At 41.2% G+C, this 20,000-nt stretch overlaps 1 protein-coding gene across 1 annotated transcript in view; it reads right to left on the bottom strand.

Moving 5' to 3' along the window:
• Positions 1 to 20,000, bottom strand: part of LOC138859431 (thrombospondin type-1 domain-containing protein 7B-like) — a 650,933-nt gene that overhangs the window by 193,186 nt on the left and 437,747 nt on the right. Inside the window, exon 4 of the mRNA XM_070114564.1 lies at positions 13,750 to 14,569. Within this exon, the coding sequence (XP_069970665.1) occupies positions 13,750 to 14,569 (820 nt within the window). The remainder of the gene's footprint in view (positions 1 to 13,749; positions 14,570 to 20,000) is intronic.

Here is a 20,000-nt window from a genome sequence, read left to right as displayed (position 1 = left end):
TCTCTGTCTGCCTGTCTCTCTTTTTCTCTATGTCTGCCTATCTCTCTCTGTCTTTATTTCTCTCTCCTTATCTTCTTCTTATTTCTCATTCTTTCTCTTCTTTTATCTCTCTCTCTCTCTTCTTCTTCTCTCTTTCTCTCTTTCTCTCTCACTCTTTTCCGTGTTAATGCACTGTCACTTTTTTGTCGTTATCGTTTTTTTCTAATGCACTTTTCTTTTCTTTATTGTTGCTGCTGTTTTTATTTATACGCTGCCATTTTTATGTTGTTATTTTATTGTATTCTTTTTACTGTTCGTTTTTAAAATGAATTGCTTTTTTTTTTTTTTTTTTTACTGTTGCGCCACTTCTGTTATCTTTGTTTCCAATGTTTGTTTTATTTGTCTAATTCTTTCTTTCTTTTTGTATATACACACTTTCAATTTCTTTGTTTACATGAATCCGTTATTATCATTATAATTATTTATTAGGATTTTATTGAATCCATAATTATTACTATATTTTTTATTAGGATTTTACGTTCATTAACGTGAATATCAGATAAGATATATTCATTAAAATCTTTTGCTTGCGTGAGAATAATAATCATTAAAAGGCACTCAAATATTCATAACTGTATTTACCATTTCCTTGAACTTATTTGGAATTTAGTTTTTTTCTCCTAGTTTCAAATCTGCGTTCAAATATAATGTGAATTAAAAAAATCATACCTTAATTATCTGGGGCATAGTTTACTCTGGGACTTTTGATTAATCTTATGTAGGTATTGCATAATTATCCGTTTTCGCGTTTTCATGATTTCGGTTAAGATATTCGTCGATTTAACGACTATTAAGACACTAATTATTGGTGAAATGTTTACAGTATCTGTCTCCATGTTCGCTGTTTTTAGAAAAAAAAAAAAAATCGATTTACATTTTATACTTATTGCTGACATACTTGCATATAAAACACGGATCGTTCGCACCTTGTCATAGACGAAATTTTCTTGTATTTGGTTAATATGGTTAATATATCATGTCAAACCGATAACTCGGAGACAGATCACGGAAAAAATATAATTTATTACTTATTACTCATGTCCATTACCACTTAATACTTATTACTCATGTAATTACTTATTACTCTTGTCCATTAATACTTATTACGTATTACTCATGTCTATTACCACTTATTACTTATTACTCATGTCATTACTTAATACTCTTGTCTATTATCACTTATTAATTATTACTCATGTCTGTTACCACTTATTACTCATGTCTATTATCACTTATTACTTATGACTCATGTTTATTACCACTTATTACTCATGTCTATTACCACTTATTACTCATGTCTATTACCACTTATTACTCATGTCTATTACCACTTATTACTCATGTCATTACTTATTACTCTTGTCTATCATCACTTATTACTTATTATTCATGTCTGTTTCCACTATCACATATTCCGTTCTTGCCTCCAAAACTAATATCATCACTACCACTACCACGTCCACAGTAATAACTTACATTATTGCTATTATTCCTAGTATCAGATGTTACTAGTCAGACTACTAGCACTCGTAATAGTGGACTTTACCTTCTATAGAGTGACTCATTAAGGGAGAGACGCTGCTTTTAGTAAGTCTTTTCTGAATATTTTTGATGTCCGTAATTTCGCAGGTCTGTAATAGCCTGCTAGTTTTTTTTTTTTTTCTTTTTTTTTTCTTTTTGATGTGTGGTGATTACTGTCGTTGGTTTCTGATATTTAATGTATAAGGAGGATTGTTTTTTTAATAGGAAATTGTCTTGTTACTTTTTATTGAGGCAAGATTCAATTACTACTAGAGTAACTGATAAAAATTATTGATAAAAGAAGATGTATTACTGCTAAAGTAAGATTCATTTGATACTAAAGTAAAGTGTGTTTATTACTAAAGGAATTTAGAACTCAAGTACGATTCATGTACCACTACTGTACAATGGATTTCCAACAAAAGAAAGATACAATGACTATAAAAAAGCAAAACTATTTTCTTTTTTTAATAATCAACTTAAAAGACATTTCCAACTGAAGTACAAAGCACTTACTCCTGCATTTAAAACAACAACAAAAGAAAAATACAATGACTATAAAAAAGCAAAACTATTTCTTTTAATAATCAACTTAAAAGACATTTCCAACTGCAGTACAATGACTATAAAAGCAAAACGTTTTTTTTTTCTTTTTTATAATCAACTTAAGACACATTTCCGACTGCAGTACAAAGCACTTACACCTGCATTTAAAACAACAGCAAAAGGAAGATACAATGACTATAAAAAAACAAAACTTTTTTTTTTTTTTTTTTTTAATAATCAACTTAAAACACATTTACATCTGAAGTACAAAGCACTTACTCCTGCATTTAAAACAACAACAAAAGAAAAATACAATGACTATAAAAAAGCAAAACTTTTTTTTTAATAATCAACTTAAAAGACATTTACATCTGAAGTACAAAGCACTTACTCCTGCATTTAAAACAACAACAAAAGAAAAATACAATGACTATAAAAAAAACAAAACTTTTTTTTTTAATAATCAACTTAAAAGACATTTCCAACTGAAGTACAATGACTATAAAAGCAAAACGTTTTTTTTTCTTTTTAAATAATCAACTTAGAAGACACATTTCCGACTGCAGTACAAAGCACTTACTCCTGCATTTAAAACAACGACAAAAGAAAGATACAATGACTATAAAAAAACAAAACGTTTTATTTAATAATCAACTTAAAAGACATTTCCAACTGCAGTACAATGACTATAAAAGCAAAACGTTTTTTTTTTTCTTTTTTCTAATCAACTTAAAACACATTTCCGACTGCAGTACAAAGCACTTACTCCTATTCACTCACGGAGGCAAGTTCATTCAGCTTTCCGTCTAACTCCTTGATGACGACTGAGGAAAATTACAGCGTCGTGTCATTATTCTCGAAGCGAATTTCATTATGCGTTATTTGGACACTAAGATACCTGATTATTCTCACTATAAAGATCCTGATTTATGTTGCGCAGTCCACTTAGGTGCAGGACATCAGCATACGGAGTTGGCAGAATGTAATGGAATTTCTCTTAAAGGAGAGAGGCAAAAAAAAAAAGGGGTTTCGGATTTTCAGTTGCATTACATCCCAAGTCGAAAGATGTTCGGAGTATCAGATTCCATTATGGAAGTTATGCCGTTGCGAAGACTTTTGAGACTCAGGATCTCTTTAGCATAGATATTTGAATTAAACTGTTCCCATTTATAACTGAATACTTTTCGTAAGAGTTGGATGTCTTACTTCATATAATATACAATATGAAACCTAAAAGTCTTATCTCTTGACATCTTTTTTAAGGATCTCTTTAGCATAGATATTTGAAATAAAGTGTTCCCATTTATAACTGAATACTTTTCGTAAGAGTTAGATATGTCTTATTTCATATAATATACAATATTGAACACGACGCTTCATATATCTGCTTGAACATTTAACTAAAGGTCTATCTGTTGACATCTTTTTTAAGGATCTCTTTAGCAAAGATATTTGAATTAAACTGTTCCCATTTATAACTGAATATTTTTTCGTAAGGGTTAGATATGTCTTATTTCATATAATATACAATATTGAACACGATACTTCATATATCTGCTTAAACATTTAACTAAAGGTCTATATGTTGGCATCTTTTTAAAGGATCTCTTTAGCATAGATATTTGAATTAAACTGTTCCCATTTATAACTGAATACTTTTCGTAAGGATTAGATATGTCTTATTCCATATAATGGACAGTATGGAACACGACGCTTCATATATCTGCCTGAACATTTAACTAAAGCTGTATCTGTTGACATCTTTTAATAAACAAATACTGTCATGCGCATATACAGGCCTATTTCGTCATGCACAGCAAAGTTCTGGTCCAGAAAACAAAGACTAACGACTAGTTAGCTAAAATTGTGCGAGGTCCGACCTAATGAATATTCACACATACGGACATGCATATACACAGAAATAAATGAATATCTGTATCTCTATCTGATAGATATACATCTCTCTATCTGTCCGGAAGATGTGCATGTCTAGACTGATAGATATGCATTTATTTTTGTTAATATGGATGTCCGGATAATGAACATTTATTTGACCGGGTCTTGCAGAATTCTAACAAACCGGCCGTTAGAGATAGAATTAATTTTGACCATGTAAGTGAAGAAAGAAGTAAATTAAATCTTCTAACGAACACAGTATGGAATTTGGTGCTTTAATTATGTCTACGAAGCTCCTGCTATTTTTTTTTTATTCATTCATCTATTTATTTATTCATTTTCTTTTACTCTAGCTACTACTATTGTTGTTGTTATTGCTACTATTGATACAGAGAGATACTTATTACTATGCTACAACAGCTACTGTATTGTTACTGCTGCTGCTGATACTACTACCACTGGTACTAATACTGCTACTACTTCTACTACAACCACTACCACTTCAACTCTACTAGTACCATTATTATCACCATCGTTGCTACTATTATTACTTCTCCTTCCACTACTACTGCTCAAAGAGAGAGATAAAAAACTTTAATCTTCCTGTAGACATAACTATATCTCAATTCATTACCAGACACAGGACATGCATATTACATAACATTCGGCAAAAAGTTCTCTCACTGTGCCGCGTTCTTGTGCGAGTTCCGACGATCGCTAGTTCTCTGTTTTATTCCACAGAGAATAAAGGGATTCTTAATGTTTGATATCTGAGTTCCTCTCAAACACAGGCGGAGGAGATTTTGAGAAATGAGAACGACAGAGAACACCTAAATTGTTCTCTATTTTTCATTCCTTCACCGGAAGTGGCTTCAGCTAGTCTCGAATGGTCATGAGAACGTCTTATTAATATTCATTTTCAGTATTTTTTGATGCTGATGTGGATTCCCTATGACGTGAAGCCCCAGGATTCTGAAGGAAGAAGCACTGTGTCCTCGTGCTCAGAATCCCCGGGGAACTGAAGTCAACTCTTGGTCTTATTTGAGATCTTAATCAATCGACAAAGTCTTCTAATCTTCTAGTGACGATTGAGTTCGTTCTGCTCAGCGCCATTGAGATTTTGAAGCATTTTTTTTTTTGGTTCTTACATCTCGTACATAAGTATGAATACAGACAAAACCTCCGTTGTTGTACTTCATATACTCTTGTAGAATTCACAACAACAACAAAACAAAAACAACAACAACAACAAAACAAAAACAAACAAAAACAAAAACAACAACAACAAAAACAAACAACGAAGGGAAGAACAACGAAAACGCATATTCGTGTGTTCTCTCGTTCTGCCTTTCGTTGCGACTCTTAACGCCGTGTCCTATTTCTTGCAGGATTCTGGCTTTCCCATTTCTTGCAGGATTTTGGCTCTCCCATTTCTTGCAGGATTTTGGCTTTCCCATTTCTTGCAGGATTTTGGCTTCCCCATTTCTTGCAGGATTTTGGCTTTCCCATTTCTTGCAGGATTTTGGCTCTCCCATTTCTTGCAGGATTTTGGCTCTCCCATTTCTTGCAGGATTTTGGCTCTCCCATTTCTTGCAGGATTTTGGCTCTCCCATTTCTTGCAGGATTTTGGCTCTCCCATTTCTTGCAGGATTTTGGCTCTCCCATTTCTTGCAGGATTTTGGCTCTCCCATTTCTTGCAGGATTTTGGCTCTCCCATTTCTTGCAGGATCTTGGCTTTCCCATTTCTTGCAGGATTTTGGCTTTCCCATTTCTTGCAGGATTTTGGCTCTCCCATTTCTTGCAGGATTTTGGCTCTCCCATTTCTTGCAGGATTTTGGCTTTCCCATTTCTTGCAGGATTTTGGCTTTCCCATTTCTTGCAGGATTTTGGCTTTCCCATTTCTTGCAGGATTTTGGCTTTCCCATTTCTTGCAGGATTTTGGCTTTCCCATTTCTTGCAGGATTTTGGCTTTCCCATTTCTTGCAGGATTTTGGTTTTCCCATTTCTTGCAGGATTTTGGCTTCCCCATTTCTTGCAGGATTTTGGCTTTCTCATTTCTTGCAGGATTTTGGTTTTCCCATTTCTTGCAGGATTTTGGCTTCCCCATTTCTTGCAGGATTTTGGTTTTCCCATTTCTTGCAGGATTTTGGCTTTCCCATTTCTTGCAGGATTTTGGCTTCCCCATTTCTTGCAGGATTTTGGCTCTCCCATTTCTTGCAGGATTTTGGCTTTCCCATTTCTTGCAGGATTTTGGCTCTCCCATTTCTTGCAGGATTTTGGCTTTACCATTTCTTGCAGGATTTTGGCTTTCCCATTTCTTGCAGGATTTTGGCTTTCCCATTTCTTGCAGGATTTTGGCTCTCCCATTTCTTGCAGGATTTTGGCTCTCCCATTTCTTGCAGGATTTTGGCTTTCCCATTTCTTGCAGGATTTTGGCTTTCCCATTTCTTGCAGGATTTTGGCTTTCCCATTTCTTGCAGGATTTTGGCTTTCCAATTTCTTGCAGGATTTTGGCTTTCCCATTTCTTGCAGGATTTTGGCTTTCCCATTTCTTGCAGGATTTTGGCTTTCCCATTTCTTGCAGGATTTTGGCTTTCCCATTTCTTGCAGGATTTAGGCTTTCCAATTTCTTGCAGGATTTTGGCTTTCCCATTTCTTGCAGGATTTTGGCTTTCCCATTTCTTGCAGGATTTTGGCTTTCCCATTTCTTGCAGGATTTTGGCTTTCCCATTTCTTGCAGGATTTTGGCTTTCCCATTTCTTGCAGGATTTTGGCTTTCCCATTTCTTGCAGGATTTTGGCTTTCCCATTTCTTGCAGGATTTTGGCTTTCCCATTTCTTGCAGGATTTTGGCTTTCCCATTTCTTGCAGGATTTTGGCTCTCCCATTTCTTGCAGGATTTTGGCTTTCCCATTTCTTGCAGGATTTTGGCTTTCCCATTTCTTGCAGGATTTTGGCTTTCCCGTTTCTTGCAGGATTTTGGCTTTCCCATTTCTTGCAGTATTTTGGCTTTCCCATTTCTTGCAGGATTTTGTCTTTCCCATTTCTTGCAGGATTTTGGCTTTCCCATTTCTTGCAGGATTTTGGCTCTCCCATTTCTTGCAGGATTTTGGCTTTCCCATTTCTTGCAGGATTCTGGCTCTCCCATTTCTTGCAGGATTTTGGCTTTCCCATTTCTTGCAGGATTTTGGCTTTCCCATTTCTTGCAGGATTTTGGCTTTCCCATTTCTTGCAGGATTTTGGCTCTCCCATTTCTTGCAGGATTTTGGCTTTCCCATTTCTTGCAGGATTCTGGCTCTCCCATTTCTTGCAGGATTTTGGCTTTCCCATTTCTTGCAGGATTTTGGCTTTCCCATTTCTTGCAGGATTTTGGCTTCCCCATTTCTTGCAGGATTTTGGCTCTCCCATTTCTTGCAGGATTTTGGCTTTCCCATTTCTTGCAGGATTCTGGCTCTCCCATTTCTTGCAGGATTTTGTCTTTCCCATTTCTTGCAGGATTTTGGCTTTCCCATTTCTTGCAGGATTTTGGCTCTCCCATTTCTTGCAGGATTTTGGCTTTCCCATTTCTTGCAGGATTTTGGCTTTCCCATTTCTTGCAGGATTTTGGCTTTCCCATTTCTTGCAGGATTTTGTCTTTCCCATTTCTTGCAGGATTTTGGCTTCCCCATTTCTTGCAGGATTTTGGCTTTCCCATTTCTTGCAGGATTTTGGCTTTCCCATTTCTTGCAGGATTTTGGCTTTCCCATTTCTTGCAGGATTTTGGCTTTCCCATTTCTTGCAGGATTTTGGCTCTCCCATTTCTTGCAGGATTTTGGCTCTCCCATTTCTTGCAGGATTTTGGCTCTCCCATTTCTTGCAGGATTTTGTCTTTCCCATTTCTTGCAGGATTTTGGCTTTCCCATTTCTTGCAGGATTTTGGCTTTCCCATTTCTTGCAGGATTTTGGCTCTCCCATTTCTTGCGGGATTTTGGCTTTCCCATTTCTTGCAGGATTTTGGCTTTCCCATTTCTTGCAGGATTTTGGCTTTCCCATTTCTTGCAGGATTTTGTCTTTCCCATTTCTTGCAGGATTTTGGCTTTCCCATTTCTTGCAGGATTTTGGCTTTCCCATTTCTTGCAGGATTTTGGCTTTCCCATTTCTTGCAGGATTTTGGCTCTCCCATTTCTCGCAGGATTTTGGCTTTCTCATTTCTTGCAGGATTTTGGCTTTCCCATTTCTTGCAGGATTTTGGCTTTCCCATTTCTTGCAGGATTTTGGCTTTCCCATTTCTTGCAGGATTTTGGCTTTCCCATTTCTTGCAGGATTTTGGCTCTCCCATTTCTTGCAGGATTTTGGCTCTCCCATTTCTTGCAGGATTTTGGCTCTCCCATTTCTTGCAGGATTTTGTCTTTCCCATTTCTTGCAGGATTTTGGCTCTCCCATTTCTCGCAGGATTTTGGCTTTCCCATTTCTTGCAGGATTTTGGCTTTCCCATTTCTTGCAGGATTTTGGCTTTCCCATTTCTTGCAGGATTTTGGCTTTCCCATTTCTTGCAGGATTTTGGCTTCCCCATTTCTTGCAGGATTTTGGCTTTCCCATTTCTTGCAGGATTTTGGCTTTCCCATTTCTTGCAGGATTTTGGCTTTCCCATTTCTTGCAGGATTTTGGCTTTCTCATTTCTTGCAGGATTTTGGCTTTCCCATTTCTTGCAGGATTTTGGCTCTCCCATTTCTTGCAGGATTTTGGCTTTCCCATTTCTTGCAGGATTTTGGCTCTCCCATTTCTTGCAGGATTTTGGCTTTCCCATTTCTTGCAGGATTTTGGCTTTCCCATTTCTTGCAGGATTTTGGCTCTCCCATTTCTTGCAGGATTTTGGCTTTCCCATTTCTTGCAGGATTTTGGCTTTCCCATTTCTTGCAGGATTTTGGCTTTCCCATTTCTTGCAGGATTTTGGCTTTCCCATTTCTTGCAGGATTTTGGCTTTCCCATTTCTTGCAGGATTTTGGCTTTCCCATTTCTTGCAGGATTTTGGCTTTCCCATTTCTTGCAGGATTTTGGCTCTCCCATTTCTTGCAGGATTTTGGCTTTCCCATTTCTTGCAGGATTTTGGCTTTCCCATTTCTTGCAGGATTTTGGCTTTCCCATTTCTTGCAGGATTTTGGCTTTCCCATTTCTTGCAGGATTTTGGCTTTCCCATTTCTTGCAGGATTTTGGCTTTCCCATTTCTTGCAGGATTTTGGCTCTCCCATTTCTTGCAGGATTTTGGCTTTCCCATTTCTTGCAGGATTTTGGCTTCCCCATTTCTTGCAGGATTTTGGCTTTCCCATTTCTTGCAGGATTTTGGCTCTCCCATTTCTTGCAGGATTTTGGCTTTCCCATTTCTTGCAGGATTTTGGCTTTCCCATTTCTTGCAGGATTTTGGCTTTCTCATTTCTTGCAGGATTTTGGCTTTCCCATTTCTTGCAGGATTTTGGCTCTCCCATTTCTTGCAGGATTTTGGCTTTCCCATTTCTTGCAGGATTTTGGCTTTCCCATTTCTTGCAGGATTTTGGCTTTCCCATTTCTTGCAGGATTTTGGCTTTCCCATTTCTTGCAGGATTTTGGCTCTCCCATTTCTTGCAGGATTTTGGCTTTCCCATTTCTTGCAGGATTTTGGCTCTCCCATTTCTTGCAGGATTTTGGCTTTCCCATTTCTTGCAGGATTTTGGCTTTCCCATTTCTTGCAGGATTTTAGCTTTCCCATTTCTTGCAGGATTTTGGCTTCCCCATTTCTTGCAGGATTTTGGCTTTCCCATTTCTTGCAGGATTTTGGCTCTCCCATTTCTTGCAGGATTTTGGCTTTCCCATTTCTTGCAGGATTTTGGCTCTCCCATTTCTTGCAGGATTTTGGCTTTCCCATTTCTTGCAGGATTTTGGCTCTCCCATTTCTTGCAGGATTTTGGCTTTCCCATTTCTTGCAGGATTTTGGCTTCCCCATTTCTTGCAGGATTTTGGCTTTCCCATTTCTTGCAGGATTTTGGCTCTCCCATTTCTTGCAGGATTTTGGCTCTCCCATTTCTCGCAGGATTTTGGCTTTCCCATTTCTTGCAGGATTTTGGCTCTCCCATTTCTTGCAGGATTTTGGCCTTCCCATTTCTTGCAGGATTTTGGCTCTCCCATTTCTTGCAGGATTATGGCTTTCCCATTTCTCGCAGGATTTTGGCTCTCCCATTTCTTGCAGGATTTTGGCTTTCCCATTTCTTGCAGGATTTTGGCTCTCCCATTTCTTGCAGGATTTTGGCTTTCCCATTTCTTGCAGGATTTTGGCTCTCCCATTTCTTGCAGGATTTTGGCTTTCCCATTTCTCGCAGGATTTTGGCTCTCCCATTTCTTGCAGGATTTTGGCTTTCCCATTTCTTGCAGGATTTTGGCTTTCCCATTTCTTGCAGGATTTTGGCTCTCCCATTTCTTGCAGGATTTTGGCCTTCCCATTTCTTGCAGGATTTTGGCTCTCCCATTTCTTGCAGGATTATGGCTTTCCCATTTCTCGCAGGATTTTGGCTCTCCCATTTCTTGCAGGATTTTGGCTTCCCCATTTCTTGCAGGATTTTGGCTTTCCCATTTCTTGCAGGATTTTGGCTTTCCCATTTCTTGCAGGATTTTGGCTCTCCCATTTCTTGCAGGATTTTGGCTTTCCCATTTCTTGCAGGATTTTGTCCTTCCCATTTCTTGCAGGATTTTGGCTTTCCCATTTCTTGCGGGATTTTGGCTTTCCCATTTCTTGCAGGATTTTGGCTTTTCCATTTCTTGCAGGATTTTGGCTCTCCCATTTCTTGCAGGATTTTGGCTCTCCCATTTCTTGCGGGATTTTGGCTTTCCCATTTCTTGCAGGATTTTGGCTTTCCCATTTCTTGCAGGATTTTGGCTCTCCCATTTCTTGCAGGATTTTGGCTCTCCCATTTCTTGCAGGATTTTGGCTCTCCCATTTCTTGCAGGATTTTGGCTTTCCCATTTCTTGCAGGATTTTGGCTTTCCCATTTCTTGCAGGATTTTGGCTCTCCCATTTCTTGCAGGATTTTGGCTCTCCCTTTTCTTGCAGGAATTTGGCTTTCCCATTTCTTGCAGGATTTTGGCTCTCCCTTTTCTTGCAGGAATTTGGCTTTCCCATTTCTTGCAGGATTTTGTCTTTCCCATTTCTTGCAGGATTTTGGCTTTCCCATTTCTTGCAGGATTTTGGCTCTCCCATTTCTTGCAGGATTTTGGCTCTCCCATTTCTTGCAGGATTTTGGCTCTCCCATTTCTTGCAGGATTTTGGCTCTCCCTTTTCTTGCAGGAATTTGGCTTTCCCATTTCTTGCAGGATTTTGGCTCTCCCTTTTCTTGCAGGAATTTGGCTTTCCCATTTCTTGCAGGATTTTGTCTTTCCCATTTCTTGCAGGATTTTGGCTCTCCCATTTCTTGCAGGATTTTGGCTCTCCCATTTCTTGCAGGATTTTGGCTCTCCCATTTCTTGCAGGATTTTGGCTTTCCCATTTCTTGCAGGATTTTGGCTCTCCCATTTCTTGCAGGATTTTGACTCTCCCATTTCTTGCAGGATTTTGACTCTCCCATTTCTTGCAGGAAGTTGGCTTTCTTATTTCTTGCAGGAAGTTGGCTTTCCCATTTCTTGCAGGATTTTGGCTCTCCCATTTCTTGCAGGATTTTGGCTCTCCCATTTCTTGCAGGATTTTGGCTCTCCCATTTCTTGCAGGATTTTGGCTTTCCCATTTCTTGCAGGATTTTGGCTTTCCCTTTTCTTGCAGGATTTTGGCTCTCCCATTTCTTGCAGGATTTTGGCTTTCCCATTTCTTGCAGGATTTTGGCTTTCCCATTTCTTGCAGGATTTTGGCTTTCCCATTTCTTGCAGGATTTTGGCTCTCCCATTTCTTGCAGGATTTTAGCTCTCCCATTTCTTGCAGGATTTTGGCTTTCCCATTTCTTGCAGGATTTTGGCTTTCCCATTTCTTGCAGGATTTTGGCTCTCCCATTTCTTGCAGGATTTTGGCTCTCCCATTTCTTGCAGGATTTTGGCTTTCCCATTTCTTGCAGGATTTTGGCTTTCCCATTTCTTGCAGGATTTTGGCCTTCCCATTTCTTGCAGGATTTTGGCTCTCCCATTTCTTGCAGGATTTTGGCTTTCCCATTTCTTGCAGGATTTTAGCTTTCCCATTTCTTGCAGGATTTTGGCTTTCCCATTTCTTGCAGGATTTTAGCTTTCCCATTTCTTGCAGGATTTTGGCTTTCCCATTTCTCGCAGGATTTTGGCTCTCCCATTTCTTGCAGGATTTTGGCTTTCTCATTTCTTGCAGGATTTTGGCTTTCCCATTTCTTGCAGGATTTTGGCTCTCCCATTTCTTGCAGGATTTTGGCCTTCCCATTTCTTGCAGGATTTTGGCTCTCCCATTTCTTGCAGGATTTTGGCTTTCCCATTTCTTGCAGGATTTTGGCTCTCCCATTTCTTGCAGGATTTTGGCTCTCCCATTTCTTGCAGGATTTGGTCTTTCCCATTTCTTGCAGGATTTTGGCTCTCCCATTTCTTGCAGGATTTTGGCTCTCCCATTTCTTGCAGGATTTTGGCTTTCCCATTTCTTGCAGGATTTTGTCTTTCCCATTTCTTGCAGGATCTTGGCTTTCCCATTTCTTGCAGGATTTTAGCTTTCCCATTTCTTGCAGGATTTTGGCTTTCCCATTTCTTGCAGGATTTTGGCTCTCCCAAATCTTGCAGGATTTGGGCTTTCCCATTTCTCGCAGGATTTTGGCTCTCCCATTTCTTGCAGGATTTTAGCTCTCCCAAATCTTGCAGGATTTGGGCTTTCGTGTCCCCTACTTTATTATGATGGAGGCAAAATCTCCACGTGAGCGCTGGCTTGGTCGATCGGCTTTCCACTGACTATTGTAGCGAAGGACTTTGGCTTTAGTGAATTCCCGAGGACCCTCTTTTAGTTGGCAATGTTGTTACTCAGTTCGGTGATGATGGTGGTGATGGTGGTGATGGTCATAAGGATAGTGGTGGTGATGGTGGTGATGATGATGATGGTGGTGGTGGTGATAATAATGGTGGTTAGGGTCATATGGAGTGTGATGGTGATGATGATGATATAATGATAATGATGATGGTGTTGATGATGATAATGAAGATGATAATGGTGGTAATGGTCATATGGTGTGATGGTGATGATGATGATGATAATGATAATAATACTGATGATGTGATAATGATAGAGATAATGATGATAGTGATAAAGTTGATAATGGTGAAGATAATGAGGAGTATGAAGAATATGATGATAACACAATTATACCACTCCCCCATATGATCGATGTTATTAACATTATTATATAATGATCAGGCCTATGACAATGATAAAAAAAATATGAAGCAACAATGAAAATCAAAATCATAATGATCCTAAGATGTTGATAATGATGTTGCTGATGATAGTGATAACAGCAAAAAATATTTATGATTGTGTCTACTGATAATATTTACATCGTTGTTACAATTGTTATTATTATTATGTTCATGAATGCATATATATGGAAAACGTATTTTTTGGATGCATAGTATTAGAGAAAAATGATGTAATCAAAATACTTGATGACGGTATGTATTAATGATGATAAATGTCCTATTGTATATCCAAAGAAAGAAAAAAGGACACTATTGACCCCCGACAGTGCAGCCACACCCACGAAAGACCCTCTAAAGAGAAATAAAAATGCGTTTGTTGGTAATACGGTAATAGACTGACCTGAGGGGCAGGCGAGTGCCGTTCGCGTGCAGGCAGCTGAGCTCCCTCTCCTGCCGGCCCACGCGAGGGACCTGCTCCGTCGGTCCTGCCGCGTCGTCGCCGATCCTCTCCGCGTCCTTCTGCCGCTGCTGCTCCTCCTCCTGCTCCTCCTCGGCCCTCAGCGCCTCGGGGGGGTACACTTCCAGGATGGCGTTGCTGGGCCCGAGGTCGACGTCGCGCGAGGCCTCGGGCACGGTGGCGTCGGCGTCCCTCGCGAAGTAGAGGGACGCGTCGGCGGCGGCGGGCGAGGGCGGCGGGGCCTGGCCGGGGAGGAGGCTCGTGCAGGCGCCCCACTCGCCCACGCGGAGTCGCACCGAGGACGACCCTTTCTCCTCCTCCTCCTCCCACTCCTCCTTCTCCCGCGCCTGCTCCCGCTCCTGCTTCCGCTCCTGCTCCCGGGCGTCCTCGGGGAAGGACGCGTCAGGGCTCTGCACGCAGTCGGCGATGCACAGGCGGTACTCGCTGAGGGGCGGGCAGGGGGCGCCGCCGTGGGCCGGGGCCACGATGACGCTGCGGGTGCGGTGCTTGGACGCCTCGCACGTCTCGCAGGGCGACCAGCCGCCCCAGGGGCCGACGACGCAGCCCTGGGGGCACAGGGCGGTGCAGGGGGCCACGGTGGCGGGGGCGGGGTCGGGGCACGCGCCGGGGGAGGGCACGACCACGCCGTCCACCTGGCAGCTGACGTTCCTGACGCGGCGTCCGGAGCACAGGCCGTCCGCGTCCACCTGCGTCGGGGCGTCCGTCTGGCACGGCGACCACTGGTCCGCCACCCAGGTGCCGTCTGCGGGGGAAGGGCGCGGTTAGAAACATAACGCATAGATATCGCTCACATGCACACACACGTATATATATATATATATATATATATATATATATATATATATATATATATATATATATATATATATATATATATATATATATATATATATATATATATTCTACACAAACAGAAAGAAAGCAAAAAATCGGCGAAACAAATGGCCGTGACTCTATTCGATAAAAAAAAAGCTTTTGCACGGCCCTGTACCGATAGGAACAACGAGAGCTTTTTTCCCTACATTTTTTTTCCCTTTTTTCCTTTCTTCCTTTTATCCCAATCCTCTATCGCATTGAGCCAAAGAGCTTGTGAAATGCTGAACTGTTTTCCTTTTTTTTATTGCATTGGAGTGTTGCAGATAAGATTATGTATTGTAGCTGTGAGAGTGAGAGAGAGGGAGGGAGGGAGAGATAGAGAGAGAGGGAGAGAGAGGAAGGGAGGGAGGGAGGGATAGAGAGGGAGAGAGAGAGAGAGAGAGGGAGGGAGAGAGAGAGAGGGAAGGAGGGAGGGAGGGAGGCAGAGAGAGAGAGGGAGAGAGAGAAAGAGGAAGGGAGGGAGAGGGGCAGTGAGAGAGAGGGGGAGAGGGGAGAGGGACAGTGAGAGAGAGAGAGAGAGAGGGAGAGAGAGAGAGAGAGAGAGAGAGGGAGAGGGGGAGAGGGAGGGAGGCAGGGAGAGAGAGAGAGAGAGAGAGAAAGAAAGAGAGAGAGAGAGAAAGAGAAAGAAAGAGAGAGAGAGAGAGAGAGAAAAAAAGAAAGAAAGAGAGAGAGAGAGAACACCATTGCTAGAGAAGAAAATTAAAACAAAAAACTTTTTGTATTTAAAGAAAAAAAAAAAAAAGAAAAAAATGTATTATGAAAGTACGTTTGGGCATCATACTCTCCGGACTATAAAACTCCCATATATACATAAAGATTAAATTACGATTTTATTTTCTCTCTCTTTGTACTCCTGACTCAATTGTATATTGATACAAGTCCGAATTTATCACTCCCTTTTTTATTTCCTCCCCCCCCCCTACTGAATCGAATATTACATATTGATATATAAGGACGAAGTTATCTCTCTCTTTTTTCTTTTCTTTTTTCTTTTCTCTCTCTCTCTCTCTCTCTCCCCCTCCCCCACCCCACTCCGACTCGAATATTAGATATTGATATATAAGGACGAAGTTATCTTTCTTTTTTTCTTTTTTTTTTCTCTCTCTCTTTCTTAGTCCGAATTTATCACTCCCTTTTATATTGCCTCCCACTTCCTCCCCCCCCGACTCGAATATTACATATTGATATATAAGGATGAAGTTATCTTTTTTTTTTTTTCTCTCTCTCTACTCCCGACTTCATTATATATTAATACAAGTCCGAATTTATCACTCCCTTTTTTATTCCCTCTCTTCCCCCCTACTGAATCGAATACTACATATTGATATATAAGGACGAAGTTACCTCTAGTTTTTTTTTTCTCTCTCTCTACTCCTAACTTCATTATATATTAATACAGAAGTCCGAATTTATCACTCCCTTTTTTATTTCCTCCCCCCCCCCCCCACCCCGACTCGAATATTACATATTGATATATAAGGACGGTTATCTCTCTCTTTTTTCTTTTCTTTTTTTCTTTTCTCTCTCTCTCTCTCTCTCTCCTCCCCCTCCCCCACCCCACCCCGACTCGAATATTACATATTGATATATAAGGACGAAGTTATCTCTCTCTTTTTTTTTCTTTTTTCTTTTCTCTCTCTCTCTCTCTCCTCCCCCCCCCCCCCCTCAAATAGAATTCCAATTTGGAAACCATCAGCGCGACTTTGAACCTTCCGAGCTGCAACGCACGTATTAGACGTCTGGGGGCCATAGGGATAAACTTTATTCATCATCTGATGGGATTTTCGACCATGTAATCATTTCGGTCAAACGGATTACATGTTTTCCAATATCCAATCAACGATCCTAATCTGCGCTGGAATTGCGCATATTCGCTAAGATTTAATGCACTGATTCAATTAGGCTTAACTGTACCTTTAATATGATGGAATCCTTCACTCATTAAACTCAACGACTCTGTAGCCTCTCTGCGCATGCGCCTGCAGACGCCGCCGCCGCTCCTTCCGCTGCCACCGCTATCGCAATTTCTTCCGTTACCTATACCGCTACTTCCGCCGCTACTGTTACTACCGCCGATACCACTACCGCAGCCGATGCCACTACTGCCGCCAGCTATACCGCTACTTCCGCCAAAACCACTGCCGCCGCCGCCGATTCCACTACCGCCGCCGTCGCTACCGCAACTACCGCCGCCGATACCACTATCACTACCGCCGATTCCACTACCGCCGCCGCCGCTCCCGCTACTACCGCCGATACCACAACCGCTACTTCCGCCGATACCACGACCTCCGCCTCCTATACCGCTACCACCGCCGATACCACTACCACTACCGCCGTTACTTATACCACTACCGCCGCCTCCTCTACCGTTACTACCGCCGATACCACAACCGTTCGCATCGCATCTCCGCCCCTGATGCTTAGCCCTTCACATCAAAAGGAAGATCCTCTGCGATTTAGCCATCTGACAGGCCAGGTTCTGCCCCGCCCTCGTTGGTGCGTCCGACGCGGCCTTACCTCGGTACTCTGGCTAATGAAGGTCGCCATAGCATTCTTTTCCCTCTGTCGCAGTGGTCAGAAGGGTCGAATTCCCGTTTTCCTCTTATTTCTGGGAAGGGGTAGATTTATACTTTTTTTTTTCTTTTTTTTTGTGCTCTTTGGCAAGTCGGCCGATGCATCCGGCGATTCGTCTTGGGTCTCTCTCTCTCTTTTTCTTTCTCTCTCTCTCCCTCTCTCTCTCTGTATGCATACATGTGTGTACGCACGTATTTATATGTATGTACATCAACAGTCGGTGTAAACGGTTTCTAAGTCGGAAGCCGAGAGAGAAACCCGTCGGATCCCCCCCCCCCCCCCTCCCCTGTGCCCTATCTGACCCCCTTTCCCCCCGTGCCCTATCAGACTCCCCCCCTATGCCCTATCAGATCCCCCCCTGTGCCCTGTCTAACCCCCTCCCCCTCTGTGCCCTATCAGATACCCCCTCCCCTGTGCCCTGTCAGATCCCTCTCCCCTTTGCCCCATCTGATCCCCCCCCCCCCTGTGCGCTGTGAGATCCCCCCCCTCCCCTCCCTCCCTCCGGCCCGTTGACCTTCTCCGCAGCGCCGCTAGTCCTGGGCCCGTCCAGCGATGATACGGAAAGTAAAAAAAAAAAAAAAAAAAAAAAAAAAAAAAAAAAAAAAAATGTGGTCGGATGTTTAGTTCATAACCTTTTTCATTTTTATTTTTTTCAGGGCCGGTGCACTGTACTATATGGAGCTCAGGGTTCCGGTTCCCTCGGGTGAACTGCGTTGCCAAATACCTTTTTTTCTGTATTTTTCTTTACTTTCCAGAACACAATTTTCTCGCTTGATTAAATATACGTCAACTTACTTGTTTTTTTTTATTTTTTTTATTTTGTATTATGTGGGGATTCGAAAACTTTTTTTCTCAATATTGTTTAGTATTTTTGATAAGCATTTTGGTGTAACAACAAAACAAGATGAATGGGTCGTCCCATCGTTAAAATATAATTCTAAATATCATTAAAATTGATTTACAGGATGGCTAATATATACTATCGAATACCTTTATCAAGAATGCATCCTGTTGAATTACACACACACACACACACACACACACACACACACACACACACACACACACACACACACACACACACACACACATATATATATATATATATATATATATATATATATATATATATATATATATATATATATATATATATATATATCATATATATATGATTTTCTTTATGGAAGTATTCACTTTAATTATACAGAAAACAGAATCATATGGAACAAATCTCTTTGAACCCTTTAAAGAAATAATAACAATAATAATAATGAAAACTCTAGAAAATAATGTTTCTTGGACGAAAACAACAACAATAAAACCCACTCAAAGCTGTGTTTGCTATACTGGAGAAGCCAAGTTTCCTGTGGTTTAGGAAGAGTGGAGGGGCTTGGGGTGGAGGGGGAGGAGCTGGGGTTGGAAGGGGAGGGGCTTGGGGTAGAATGGGAGGAGCTTAGGGGTTAACAGGGAGGTGCTTGGGGAAGAAGGGGAGATGCTGGGGTAGAAGGGGAGGAGTCTGGGGGTGGAAGGGGAGGAGCTTAGGGTGGAATGGGAGGTGTTTAGGGTAGAATGGGAAGGGTCCTGGGGTAGAATGGGAAGAGCTTAGGGGAAGAAGGGAAGGAACTGAGGGTTAGGAAGGGAGGGCCACAAGAATGGTTGGAGAAGACATCCTACATTGAAGGAGAAGATCCTATATACAGAATGGAAAGTGGCTTGTGCTTGGAAGAGAGGGAAGGAGAGGGTCCTTCGTGAGAGAGAAGAGAAGCTTGATGTTGGCTTAGCGGAGTGAGGAGTGGGGTGGGGTGGGGTGGGGGGCGTAAGGGGGATGGGCGTGCTGGCGGGGATCTGGATAGGATCATAAATAGGATTATGTGACGCAGGCAGATGGAAGGATCCTGAGAGAAGCAAACAGAGGAAGACCAGCGTGTGTATGCGTCGATAGATAGGTGGGCAGATAGATAGACAGAAAGAGTGAGTGTGTGTGTGTGTGTGTGTGTGTGTGTGTGTGTGTGTGTGTGTGTGTGTGTGTGTGTGAGAGAGAGAGAGAGAGAGAGAGAGAGAGAGAGAGAGAGTGAGTGAGTGAGTGACTGAGAGAGAGAGAGAGAGAGAGAGAGAGAGAGAGAGAGAGAGAGAGAGAGAGAGAGAGAGAGAGAAATAGAGATAGAGATAGAGATAGAGATAGAGATAGAGAAAGAGAGACAGAGAGAGAGAGAGAGAGAGAGAGAGAGAGAGAGAGAGAGAGAGAGAGAGAGAGAGAGACAGAGAGAGAGAGAGAGAGAGAGAGACAGACAGACAGACAGACAGAGAGAGAGAGACAGACAGACAGACAGAGAGCGAGATAGATAGATAGATAAATAGATAGGCAGATAGACAAAAAATAGATATTCGAATACAAATAGATTGAGTTCAAGATTCGGGAAGACACAAAGAAAGAAAGAAAAAAAGAAAAAGATTTCCGACTCAGGCTAAAAATAGAGAGACACTCATATATCACAAGACAAGTAAAAGACAAAGAAATCTCGTTCCGGTGATTTGGCAATATATCAGGAGAAAGACAGATATGTATGGAGGCAACAGATGCGTATTTCTTTCTTATTTATAGCATAGATGGAAAACAACAACAACAAAGACAAAGCCAGCAAAAAAAAAAAAGAAAAGAAAAAGAAAGAAGAAGAAGAAGAAGAAGAAGAAGAAGAAAAAAAAAAAAAAAAAAAAAA

This window comes from Penaeus vannamei, chromosome 36 (genome assembly GCF_042767895.1).
Source record: "Penaeus vannamei isolate JL-2024 chromosome 36, ASM4276789v1, whole genome shotgun sequence".
Classification (NCBI taxonomy): domain Eukaryota; kingdom Metazoa; phylum Arthropoda; class Malacostraca; order Decapoda; family Penaeidae; genus Penaeus; species Penaeus vannamei.
Note: the sequence above shows the minus strand (reverse complement) of the source record. Positions and strands in the feature narration are given on the sequence as shown.